General features: G+C 61.0%; 1 protein-coding gene across 1 annotated transcript in view; it reads right to left on the reverse strand.

Moving 5' to 3' along the window:
• LOC137306817 (IQ motif and SEC7 domain-containing protein 3) overlaps positions 1–8,418 on the reverse strand; it is a 95,134-nt gene extending 86,716 nt beyond the window's left edge. Inside the window, exon 1 of the mRNA XM_067976215.1 lies at positions 7,872–8,418. Coding sequence (XP_067832316.1) covers positions 7,872–8,299 — 428 coding nt within the window. The 5' untranslated portion in view covers positions 8,300–8,418. The remainder of the gene's footprint in view (positions 1–7,871) is intronic.
• Between the last annotated feature and the right edge of the window lie 5,422 nt (positions 8,419–13,840).

Here is a 13,840-nt window from a genome sequence, read left to right on the forward strand (position 1 = left end):
TACGGGGAGGGGACAGGGAGGAAGAGGGCATACGGGGAGGGGACGGGGAGGAAGGGGGCATAGGGGGAGGGGACGGGGAGGAAGGGGGCATAGGGGGAGGGGACGGGGAGGAAGGGGGCATACGGGGAGGGGACAGGGAGGAAGAGGGCATACGGGGAGGGGACGGGGAGGAAGGGGGCATAGGGGGAGGGGACGGGGAGGAAGGGGGCATAGGGGGAGGGGACGGGGAGGAAGGGGGCATAGGGGGAGGGGACGGGGAGGAAGGGGGCATAGGGGGAGGGGACGGGGAGGAAGGGGGCATAGGGGGAGGGGACGGGGAGGAAGGGGGCATAGGGGGAGGGGACGGGGAGGAAGGGGGCATAGGGGGAGGGGACGGGGAGGAAGGGGGCATAGGGGGAGGTTACGGGGAGGAAGGGGGCATAGGGGGAGGGGACAGGGAGGAAGGGGGCATAGGGGGAGGGGACAGGGAGGAAGGGAGTATCCGGGGAGGGAATACCAGGAGGGGAGGGGGAATAAGGAGAGGGGATGGGGGGGACAAGGGGATGGGGAGGATGAGGGGATGGATGGGATGGGGAGGATGAGGGGGATGAGGGGGAGGAGGGGGAGGAGGGGGAGGAGGGGGAGGAGGGGGAGGAGGGGGAGGATGAGGGGTGGGGGAGGATGAGGGGAGGGGGAGGATGAGGGGAGGGGGAGGATGAGGGGAGGGGGAGGATGAGGGGAGGGGGAGGATGAGGGGAGGGGGAGGATGAGGGGAGGGGGAGGATGAGGGGAGGGGGAGGATGAGGGGAGGGGGAGGATGAGGGGAGGGGGAGGATGAGGGGAGGGGGAGGATGAGGGGAGGGGGAGGATGAGGGGAGGGGGAGGATGAGGGGAGGGGGAGGATGAGGGTAGGGGGAGGATGAGGGGAGGGGGGAGGATGAGGGTAGGGGGAGGATGAGGGTAGGGGGAGGATGAGGGGAGGGGGAGGATGAGGGGAGGGGGAGGATGAGGGGAGGGGGAGGATGAGGGGAGGGGAGGATGAGGGGGGATGAGGGGAGGGAAAGGGAGGGGGGATACGGCGAGGGGAGGGAAAGACGGGGAGGGGAGGGAAAGGGAGGGGGACACGGGGAGGGGAGGGAAAGGGAGGGGGACACGGGGAGGGGAGGGAAAGGGAGGGGGGATACGGGGAGGGGAGGGGAGGGAAAGGGAGGGGGGATACAGGGAGGGGAGGGAAAGGGAGGGGGATAAAGGGAGGGGAGGGAAAGGGAGGGGAGGGAAAGGGAGGGGAGGGAAAGGGAGGGGAGGGAAAGGGAGGGGAGGGAAAGGGAGGGGAGGGAGGAAAGGGAGGGGAGGGGAGGGAAAGGGGAGGGGAGGGGAGGGAAAGGGAGGGGGAGGGGAGGGAAAGGGAGGGGGAGGGGGAGGGGAGGGAAAGGGAGGGGGAGGGGAGGGAAAGGGAGGGGGAGGGGAGGGAAAGGGAGGGGGAGGGGAGGGAAAGGGAGGGGGATGAGGGGGGGGAACGGGAGGGGGATACGGGTAGGGGAGGGAAAGGGAGGGGGGATACGGGGAGGGGAGGGAAAGGGAGGGGAGGGAAAGGGAGGGGAGGGAAAGGGAGGGGAGGGAAAGGGAGGGGAGGGAAAGGGAGGGGAGGGAAAGGGAGGGGAGGGAAAGGGAGGGGAGGGAAAGGGAGGGGAGGGAAAGGGAGGGGAGGGAAAGGGAGGGGAGGGAAAGGGAGGGGGGATACGGGGAGGGGAGGGAAAGGGAGGGGGGATACGAGGAGGGGGGGAGGAAAGGGGAGGGGGGAGGAAAGGAGAGGGGAGGGGAGGAAAAGGGAGGGGGAGGGGAGGAAAAGGGAGGGGGAGGGGAGGGAAAGGGAGGGGGAAAGGGAGGGGGAGGGGAGGGGGAAAGGGAGGGGGATGAGGGGAGGGTAAGGGAGGGGGATACGGGTAGGGGAGGGAAAGGGAGGGGGATACGGGTAGGGGAGGGGGATACGGGTAGGGGAGGGGGATACGGGTAGGGGAGGGGGATACGGGTAGGGGAGGGGGATACGGGTAGGGGAGGGGGATACGGGTAGGGGAGGGAAAGGGAGGGGGGATACGGGGAGGGGAGGGAAAGGGAGGGGAGGGGAGGGAAAGGGAGGGGGAATGCGGGGAGGGGAGGGGGGATACGGGGAGGGGAGGGGGGATACGGGGAGGGGAGGGGGGATACGGGGAGGGGAGGGGGGATACGGGGAGGGGAGGGGGGATACGGGGAGGGGAGGGGGGATACGGGGAGGGGAGGGGGGATACGGGGAGGGGAGGGGGGATGCGGGGAGGGGAGGGGGGATACGGGGAGGGGGGATACGGGGAGGGGGGATACGGGGAGGGGAGGGGAGGGGGGATACGGGGAGGGGAGGGGAGGGGGGATACGGGGAGGGGAGGGGAGGGGGGATACGGGGAGGGGAGGGGAGGGGGGATACGGGGAGGGGAGGGGGGATACGGGGAGGGGAGGGGAGGGGGGATACGGGGAGGGGAGGGGAGGGGGGATACGGGGAGGGGAGGGGAGGGGGGATACGGGGAGGGGAGGGGAGGGGGGATACGGGGAGGGGAGGGGGGATACGGGGAGGGGAGGGGAGGGGGGATACGGGGAGGGGAGGGGAGGGGGGATACGGGGAGGGGAGGGGAGGGGGGATACGGGGAGGGGAGGGGGGATACGGGGAGGGGAGGGGGGATACGGGGAGGGGAGGGGGGATACGGGGAGGGGAGGGGGGATACGGGGAGGGGAGGGGGGATACGGGGAGGGGAGGGGGATACGGGGAGGGGAGGGGGGATACGGGGAGGGGAGGGGGGATACGGGGAGGGGAGGGGGGATACGGGGAGGGGAGGGGGGATACGGGGAGGGGAGGGGGGATACGGGGAGGGGAGGGGGGATACGGGGAGGGGAGGGGGGATACGGGGAGGGGAGGGGGGATACGGGGAGGGGAGGGGGGATACGGGGAGGGGAGGGGGGATACGGGGAGGAGGGATACGGGGAGGGGGGATACGGGGAGGGGGGATACGGGGAGGGGGGATACGGGGAGGGGGGATACGGGGAGGGGGGATACGGGGAGGGGGGATACGGGGAGGGGGGATACGGGGAGGGGAGGGGAGGGGGGATACGGGGAGGGGAGGGGAGGGGGGATACGGGGAGGGGAGGGGAGGGGGGATACGGGGAGGGGAGGGGAGGGGGGATACGGGGAGGGGAGGGGAGGGGGGATACGGGGAGGGGAGGGGAGGGGGGATACGGGGAGGGGAGGGGGGATACGGGGAGGGGAGGGGGGATACGGGGAGGGGAGGGGGGATACGGGGAGGGGAGGGGGGATACGGGGAGGGGAGGGGGGATACGGGGAGGGGAGGGGGGATACGGGGAGGGGAGGGGGGATACGGGGAGGGGAGGGGGGATACGGGGAGGGGAGGGGGGATACGGGGAGGGGAGGGGGGATACGGGGAGGGGAGGGGGGATACGGGGAGGGGAGGGGGGATACGGGGAGGGGAGGGGGGATACGGGGAGGGGAGGGGGGATACGGGGAGGGGAGGGGGGATACGGGGAGGGGAGGGGGGATACGGGGAGGGGAGGGGGGATACGGGGAGGGGAGGGGGGATACGGGGAGGGGAGGGGGGATACGGGGAGGGGAGGGGGGATACGGGGAGGGGAGGGGGGGATACGGGGAGGGGAGGGGGGATACGGGGAGGGGAGGGGGGATACGGGGAGGGGAGGGGGGATACGGGGAGGGGAGGGGGGATACGGGGATGGGAGGGGGGATACGGGGAGGGGAGGGGGGATACGGGGAGGGGAGGGGGGATACGGGGAGGGGAGGGGGGATACGGGGAGGGGAGGGGGGATACGGGGAGGGGAGGGGGGATACGGGGAGGGGAGGGGGGATACGGGGAGGGGAGGGGGGATACGGGGAGGGGAGGGGGGATACGGGGAGGGGAGGGGGGATACGGGGAGGGCAGGGGGGATACGGGGAGGGCAGGGGGGATGAGGGGAGGGCAGGGGGGATGAGGGGAGGGCAGGGGGGATGAGGGGAGGGCAGGGGGGATGAGGGGAGGGCAGGGGGGATGAGGGCAGGGGGGATGAGGGGAGGGGGGATGAGGGGAGGGGGGATGAGGGGAGGGGGGATGAGGGGAGGGGGGATGAGGGGAGGGGAGGGGAGGGGGGATACGGGGAGGGGAGGGGATGGGGAGATACGGGGAGGGGAGGGGATGGGGAGATACGGGGAGGGGAGGGGATGGGGAGATACGGGGAGGGGAGGGGATGGGGAGATACGGGGAGGGGAGGGGATGGGGAGATACGGGGAGGGGAGGGGATGGGGAGATACGGGGAGGGGAGGGGATGGGGAGATACGGGGAGGGGAGGGGATGGGGAGATACGGGGAGGGGAGGGGATGGGGAGATCCGTGGAGGGGAGGGGAGATCCGTGGAGGGGAGGGGAGATCCGTGGAGGGGAGGGGAGATCCGTGGAGGGGAGGGGAGATCCGTGGAGGGGAGGGGAGATCCGTGGAGGGGAGGGGAGATCCGTGGAGGGGAGGGGAGATCCGTGGAGGGGAGGGGAGATCCGTGGAGGGGAGGGGAGATCCGTGGAGGGGAGGGGAGATCCGTGGAGGGGAGGGGAGATCCGTGGAGGGGAGGGGAGATCCGTGGAGGGGAGGGGAGATCCGTGGAGGGGAGGGGAGATCCGTGGAGGGGAGGGGAGATCCGTGGAGGGGAGGGGAGATCCGTGGAGGGGAGGGGAGATCCGTGGAGGGGAGGGGAGATCCGTGGAGGGGAGGGGAGATCCGTGGAGGGGAGGGGAGATCCGTGGAGGGGAGGGGAGATCCGTGGAGGGGAGGGGAGATCCGTGGAGGGGAGGGGAGATACGGGGAGGGGAGAGGAGATCCGTGGAGGGGAGGGGAGATACGGGGAGGGGAGGGGAGATACGGGGAGGGGAGATACGTGGAGGGGAGATGAGGGGAGGGGAGATGAGGGGAGGGGAGGGGAGATGAGGGGAGGGGAGGGGAGGGGAGATGAGGGGAGGGGAGGGGAGATACGGGGAGGGGAGGGGGGATACGGGGAGGGGAGGGGGGATACGGGGAGGGGAGGGGGGATACGGGGAGGGGAGGGGGGATACGGGGAGGGGAGGGGGGATACGGGGAGGGGAGGGGGGATACGGGGAGGGGAGGGGGGATACGGGGAGGGGAGGGGGGATACGGGGAGGGGAGGGGGGATACGGGGAGGGGAGGGGGGATACGGGGAGTGGAGGGGAGGGGGGAGGGGATACGGGGAAGGGAGGGGAGATACGGGGAAGGGAGGGGAGATACGGGGAAGGGAGGGGAGATACGGGGAAGGGAGGGGAGATACGGGGAAGGGAGGGGAGATACGGGGAAGGGAGGGGAGATACGGGGAAGGGAGGGGAGATACGGGGAAGGGAGGGGAGATACGGGGAAGGGAGGGGAGATACGGGGAAGGGAGGGGAGATACGGGGAAGGGAGGGGAGATACGGGGAAGGGAGGGGAGATACGGGGAAGGGAGGGGAGATACGGGGAAGGGAGGGGAGATACGGGGAAGGGAGGGGAGATACGGGGAAGGGAGGGGAGATACGGGGAAGGGAGGGGAGATACGGGGAAGGGAGGGGAGATACGGGGAAGGGAGGGGGGATACGGGGAAGGGAGGGGGGATACGGGGAAGGGAGGGGGGATACGGGGAAGGGAGGGGGGATACGGGGAAGGGAGGGGGGATACGGGGAAGGGAGGGGGGATACGGGGAAGGGAGGGGGGATACGGGGAAGGGAGGGGGGATACGGGGAAGGGAGGGGGGATACGGGGAAGGGAGGGGGGATACGGGGAAGGGAGGGGGGATACGGGGAAGGGAGGGGGGATACGGGGAAGGGAGGGGGGATACGGGGAAGGGAGGGGGGATACGGGGAAGGGAGGGGGGATACGGGGAAGGGAGGGGGGATACGGGGAAGGGAGGGGGGATACGGGGAAGGGAGGGGGGATACGGGGAAGGGAGGGGGGATACGGGGAAGGGAGGGGGGATACGGGGAAGGGAGGGGGGATACGGGGAAGGGAGGGGGGATACGGGGAAGGGAGGGGGGATACGGGGAAGGGAGGGGGGATACGGGGATGGGAGGGGGGATACGGGGAAGGGAGGGGGGATACGGGGAAGGGAGGGGGGATACGGGGAAGGGAGGGGGGATACGGGGAAGGGAGGGGGGATACGGGGAAGGGAGGGTGGATACGAGGAAGGGAGGGGGGATACGGGGAAGGGAGGGGAGGGGGGATACGGGGAGGGGAGGGGGGATGAGGGGAGGGGAGGGGGGATGAGGGGAGGGGAGGGGGGATGAGGGGAGGGGGGAGGGGGGGATGAGGGGGATACGGGGAGGGGGGGGGATACGGGGAGGGGGGGGGATACGGGGAGGGGGGGGGGGATACGGGGAGGGGGGGGGATACGGGGAGGGGGGGGATACGGGGAGGGGGGGATACGGGGAGGGGAGGGGAGGGGGATACGGGGAGGGGAGGGGGATACGGGGAGGGGAGGGGAGGGGGATACGGGGAGGGGAGGGGGATACGGGGAGGGGAGGGGGATACGGGGAGGGGAGGGGAGGGGGATACGGGATGGGGAGGGGAGGGGGATACGGGATGGGGAGGGGAGGGGGATACGGGATGGGGAGGGGAGGGGGATACGGGATGGGGAGGGAGGGGGATACGGGTTGGGGAGGGGAGGGGGATACGGGTTGGGGAGGGGAGGGGGATACGGGTTGGGGAGGGGAGGGGGATACGGGTTGGGGAGGGGAGGGGGATACGGGGAGGGGAGGGGGATACGGGGAGGGGAGGGGAAGGGGATACGGGGAGGGGAGGGGAGGGGGATACGGGGAGGGGAGGGGAGGGGGATACGGGGAGGGGAGGGGAGGGGAGGGGAGGGGAGGGGAGGGGAGGGGGATACGGGGAGGGGAGGGGAGGGGGATACGGGGAGGGGAGGGGAGGGGGATACGGGGAGGGGAGGGGAGGGGGATACGGGGAGGGGAGGGGAGGGGGATACGGGGAGGGGAGGGGAGGGGGATACGGGGAGGGGAGGGGAGGGGGATACGGGGAGGGGAGGGGAGGGGGATACGGGGAGGGGAGGGGGATACGGGGAGGGGAGGGGAGGGGGATACGGGGAGGGGAGGGGAGGGGGATACGGGGAGGGGAGGGGAGGGGGATACGGGGAGGGGAGGGGAGGGGAGGGGAGGGGAGGGGGATACGGGGAGGGGAGGGGAGGGGGATACGGGGAGGGGAGGGGAGGGGGATACGGGGAGGGGAGGGGAGGGGGATACGGGGAGGGGAGGGGAGGGGGATACGGGGAGGGGAGGGGAGGGGAGGGGGATACGGGGAGGGGAGGGGAGGGGGATACGGGGAGGGGAGGGGAGGGGGATACGGGGAGGGGAGGGGAGGGGAGGGGGATACGGGGAGGGGAGGGGAGGGGAGGGGGATACGGGGAGGGGGATACGGGGAGGGGGATACGGGGAGGGGAGGGGAGGGGGATACGGGGAGGGGAGGGGGATACGGGGAGGGGAGGGGAGGGGGATACGGGGAGGGGAGGGGAGGGGGATACGGGGAGGGGAGGGGAGGGGGATACGGGGAGGAGGTATGCAGAGAGGGGAGGAAGTTATGTGGCGGGGGGCAAGGGTTCAACTCAACAAGGATTCATCTGTTTGCAGCTCCCTGATAACAGATAAGGGAGAAAAGGGGGTTACGGTTCACTGGTCGGCAACAAACAGCAGGGACCCCCAAACTCTTACTCACGAGGGTTACCATCCAACCCAGCAAGAAGTTGCATTGAAAACATTACTAAACCCTTCTCCTTCGTTCTGTTAACCACCCCATCTATTTCCATCTGAAGAGGAAACGTCTCTCTTACTTGTTTCTCTGCGGGGTGGGGGGCGGGCTGCTGGCACCGTCGGGGGGTACGGGGTCCGGATTGGCACTGCTGCTGCCCCTGGCCGGCTGCTGGGCACCAAGAGGCTGCTGGACGGGGCCAGACGGTGAGGATGCGGTCGCCGCAGCCCCGCAGCCGGCTTGAGATGGTCCAGATCCTCCTCCCGGTGCACCTGCCCCGGGGAGAAGGCTGCGGTCCGGCGCTCCCGTAGTGGAGCCCGACGCGCCCCGCTCTCCCTCCCCTCCCTGGCGCAGGCTGCGGTTCTCCCGGCTCAGCCGCTCCAGCTGTTCCTCCAGCTCCTCGATGCGGCGCCGCTGGTTCTCCAGCAGCTTCTGCTGGGTCTCGATGATGTTGTTGAGCTCCAGCAGATATTCCACAGCTCGGTTCGGACTGTCCGGGCTCCCCTCCATCCCGATCCTGGCCCCTAGCCTGTCGCCAGAATGCGAAACTCGCGACGATCAAATAAAAATTCCGATTATTTTAACACCAGGATCCCTTCAATAGGACAGGATGAGCACATCTCTGCCTCCTCTCCGCCATTGTTTGCTGATGGATGTGACCGAAAGCGTCAGCGAGGCGAACAGCACCACGAATACACTGCACTGAGTATAAGGTACATCAAGAATACACTGCACTGAGTATAAGGTACATCAAGAATACACTGCACTGAGTATAAGGTACATCAGGAATACACTGCAACGAGTATAAGGTACACAGGGATACAATGCACCAAGTATAAGGTACACCAGGAATACACTGCATTGAGTATAAGGTACACCAGGAATAAACTGCACCGGGTATAAGGTACACAGGGATACAATGCACCAAGTATAAGGTACACCAGGAATACACTGCATTGAGTATAAGATACACCAGGAATACACTGCACTGAATGTAAGATATACCAGGAATACATTGCACTGAATATAAGAATCTCCAGTAATATACTGCACTGAGTATAAGGTACACCAGGAATACACTGCACCGAGTATAAGATACACCAGACCGAGTGCAAGGTATACTAGGAAAACACTGCTCCGAGTATAAGATACACCAGGAATACACTGCACTGAATGTAAGATATACCAGGAATACATTGCACTAAATATAAGAATCTCCAGTAATATACTGCACTGAGTATAAGGTACACCAGGAATACACTACACCAAGTATAAGATACATCAGGAATACACTGCACCAAATGTAAGATACATCAGGAATACACTGTACCGGGTATAAGGTACACAGGGATATAATGCACCGAATATAAGGTACACCAGAAAAACACCGCGCTGAGTATAAGTTACACAGGAATACACTGCACTGAGTATGAGATACATCAGGAATACACTGCACCGAATATAATCTACACCAAGGATACACTGCTCCGAGTATAAGGTACATTAGGAATACACTACACCGAGTATAAGGTACATCAGGAATACACTGCTCCGAGTATAAGATACACCAGTAACACACTGCACCGAGCGTAAGGGGCACCAGAAATACACTGCACCAAGTATAGGCTACACCAGGAATACAATACACTGTGTATAGGAACACCAAGAATACAATACACCGTGTATAGGTACACAAGGAATACACTGCACCGAGTATATGGTACATCAGGAATACACTGCACCGAATATAAGGTACATCAGGAATACACTGCACCGAGTGTAAGGTACACAGGAATACAGTGCACCAAGTATAAGGTACATCAGGAATACACTGCACCGAGTGTAAGGTACATCAGGAATACACTGCACCGAGTGTAAGGTACATCAGGAATACACTGCACCGAGTGTAAGGTACAAAGGAATACAGTGCACCAAGTATAAGGTACATCAGGAATACACTGCACCGAGTGTAAGGTACACAGGAATACACTGCACCGAGTATATGGTACATCAGGAATACACTGCACCGAATATAAGGTACATCAGGAATACACTGCACCGAGTGTAAGGTACAAAGGAATACAGTGCACCAAGTATAAGGTACATCAGGAATACACTGCACCGAGTGTAAGGTACACAGGAATACACTGCACCGAGTGTAAGGTACATCAGGAATACACTGCACCAAGTGTAAGGTACACAGGAATACACTGCACCGAGTGTAAGGTACACAGGAATACACTGCACCGAGTGTAAGGTACATCAGGAATACACTGCACCGAGTGTAAGGTACATCAGGAATACACTGCACCGAGTATAAGGTACATCAGAAATACACTGCACCGAGTGTAAGGTACACAGGAATACACTGCACCGAGTGTAAGGTACATCAGGAATACACTGCACCGAGTGTAAGGTACAAAGGAATACAGTGCACCAAGTATAAGGTACATCAGAAATACACTGCACCGAGTGTAAGGTACAAAGGAATACAGTGCACCAAGTATAAGGTACATCAGGAATACACTGCACCGAGTGTAAGGTACACAGGAATACACTGCACCGAGTGTAAGGTACATCAGGAATACACTGCACTGAGTGTAAGGTACACAGGAATACAGTGCACCAAGTATAAGGTACATCAGAAATACACTGCACCGAGTGTAAGGTACAAAGGAATACAGTGCACCAAGTATAAGGTACATCAGAAATACACTGCACCGAGTGTAAGGTACACAGGAATACACTGCACCGAGTATAAGGTACATCAGAAATACACTGCACCAAGTATAAGATACACCAGGAATACACATTACTGAATGTAGGATGCATGAGGAATACATTACACTGAATATAAGGTACACCAGGAGTAGCAGGAAAAGAATGAGGTAATCTACGTGGCTAAGCGAATGGACAGTTGGTGGGGGAAGGGGGGTCTGAGGGGCAATGAGTGGTATTTGATATGTGATATTCAAGTCCCACTCCAGAGACCTCAGCACATAATCTAGGCTGACACCTTAGTGCAATACTGATAGAATTCTGCATTGTCGAAGGTGTCGCCTTTTGGATGAGGTGTTAAACCAAGGCCCCGTCTTCCATCTCAGGTGGACATAAAAGATCCTATGGCACTGTTGGAAGAAGGGCAGGGTTGTTCTCCCCAGTGTCCTGGCTAATATTTATCCCTCAACCAACATCACTAAAAATAGATCATCTGGTCATTATCACATTGCTGCTTGTGGGAGCTTGCTGTGTACAAATTGGCTGCTCCGTTTCTTACATTACAGCAGTGACTACACTTCAAACATGTACCTCATTGGCCGTAAAGCGCTTTGTGATGTCCTGATGATATGAAAGGCTCTATTATAAATGCAAGTCTTCCTTTTATATAATGACTTCGGGATGTTAATAGCTTTTCTTTCCTCCTCCTATAGGTTCCTCTGTCCCTACTTGTGAATCACCACTTGGCTTAAATGCTGACAGGGGACTGCCGCCCATAGAACCGAACCCCGGCAAGAGTCAGGTCTGAGAGAGGAGGGAAGAGAGTTTAATGAAGAGAATTGTGATTACTATTAACATGCTCTTGTTTTGCATTGTCCATGTTGTGTCAAATTTTACATTTTTTTTGTTTAAACACTGAGAGCTGATGACACGTTGAAAGAACTAGCTCGAAGGAGTCACTGAGCCCAACTGTTTGAGGGAGTTGAGCAATCATTACTGGTGGTGCAGTCATTAGCACAGGGATGATTCAGCGTCGAGGGTGTATATTAATTCCGCTCCCTCACAGCGACAGGCTCAGTAACCCTTCCAAAGCATCAGTGATGTCATTGGCCTTTGCCTTTTAAACAAAGATACTGAAAACAAGAGCTCAGCTCGTTTCACTCTCCCCTTCGAGTCAAAAGATTGTGGGTTCGTAGGCCCACTCCAGGTCTTGAGCATAAAATCCAGGCTGACACTCCCTGTTGTCAGTACTGAGGGGGTGCTGTACTGTCAGAGGTGCCGTCTTTCGGATGAGACGTTAAACTGAGGCCCTGTCTGCGCTCTCGGGTGGACATAAAAGATCCCACAGCATTATTCGAAGAGCAGGGGAGTTCTCCCCGGTGTCCTGACCATTATTTATCCCTTAATCAACATCACTAAAACAGTGCTCTGCATCACTGTTCTAAATCTCTTACATATAATCTTGTATCTATGGCTCCTCAACCACTGGAAACAGCTGGCTTCTATTTACCCCATCCCATCTTTCATCATTTTAAACATTTCTATCATATTGCCCTGGAATACGTGTTGAACATGAGAAGGATGATTCCTAGCAGAAAGGGCACAAAGTCAGAATGGGCCTGAGACTGAGCCACCTACCATTCTCGTCAGAAGTGCACGTGCCTTGTTTGACTTCCTGTATTCCTAATCTATTATACATCCACAACTGGCTGCCTCAGTGATTATTAGCTACAAACCACAAGCACGTAACACTGACTGCTGCACACACCTTATAAGCATTACCTCTGGGGCCTCCACAGTGGGAAATAAAACTGCAAGAAGAGGAGAAAAGAGCTCTTCCTTCCCATGGCAATCTGTGTGCTTTACTCTGTAACCTATACAGTTCAAATAAAGTAACTCACTTCTGGCTTTTCTCAAGGTTTCTTTGGATGACCTTCCCACCACCCCCTTAGAGTGACTAATGACAAAATGGCCGACCTGCATCAGCTGCGACTTCGCAGTGGCTACTGACATCGCAACGGAGCCCTGTATTGTGTTACTGACACCGCACGATTTAGGGTTAGCGGTTAGCATTGGGGCTAGTGGTTAGGGTGTATGGGTTAGGGATGATGGTTAGGGTTAGAAACCACTATTGGCAACACCATCATCATTAGACACATCCTTTATCATTTCATATTTTTACCTCGTGCAGGCGCATTACAAAGCAGCCTCATGAATTCTTCATTCAAGGATCCTTCTTTCTGGCCCCAGCCCGATTTGCTCCCTTCTTTTACGTCTCTACATTTTTCAAAGAAAAAGATATCAGGGACATTAGACTTTGGGATTTTGGCTCAAGAGTAGTCAGGGGTCCAGGTGTTGTGCTGGTTACATCCTGCCTGAAAAGGGCTTCTGACAATAACCTGTCACCAGGCCTGCCAGATTCTACCATCATATCTTCACCCATTACTTGCCTTTCGGCTTCACTGGAGCTGGTTTCACCGCCATGGCCATTCCCCATACAGAGGCACTCTGATTCCCGTTTTATAGTCTCAGTGCAAGCGGTCCCTGGATTTGGTCTCACAGTATAAGCGGTCCCTGGATTTGGTCTGACGGTGACGGACTGCAGTGGTCCAAGAGGGTGGTTCACCACCACCTTCTCATGGGCAATTAGGGATGGGCAATAAATGCTGGCCTCGCCAGGGACGCCCACATCCCACAAACTAATAAAAAAAAGCAGTCCCTGGATTTGGTCTCACGGTGTAAACTGTCCTTGGATTTAGTCTCATGGTGTAATTGGTCCCTGGATCTGGTCTCACAGTGTAAGCGGTCCCTGGATCTGGTCTCACAGTGTAAGCGGTCCCTGGATCTGGTCTCACAGTGTAAGCGGTCCCTGGATCTGGTCTCACAGTGTAAGCGGTCCCTGGATCTGGTGTCACGGTGTAAGCGGTCCCTGGATTTGGTCTCGCGGTGTAAGCGGTCCCTGGATCTGGTCTCGCGGTGTAAGCGGTCCCTGGATCTGGTGTCACTGTGTAAGCGGTCCCTGGATCTGGTCTCTCGGTGTAAGCGGTCCCTGGATCTGGTCTCTTGGTGTAAGTGGTCCCTGGATCTGGTCTCGCGGTGTAAGCGGTCCCTGGATCTGGTCTCGCGGTGTAAGCGGTCCCTGGATCTGGTGTCACTGTGTAAGCGGTCCCTGGATCTGGTGTCACTGTGTAAGCCGTCCCTGGATCTGGTCTCTCGGTGTAAGCGGTCCCTGGATCTGGTCTCTCGGTGTAAGCGGTCCCTGGATCTGGTCTCTCGGTGTAAGCGGTCCCTGGATCTGGTCTCTCGGTGTAAGCGGTCCCTGGATCTGGTCTC

The sequence above is a fragment of the Heptranchias perlo genome, chromosome 45 (assembly GCF_035084215.1).
Source record: "Heptranchias perlo isolate sHepPer1 chromosome 45, sHepPer1.hap1, whole genome shotgun sequence".
NCBI lineage: Eukaryota > Metazoa > Chordata > Chondrichthyes > Hexanchiformes > Hexanchidae > Heptranchias > Heptranchias perlo.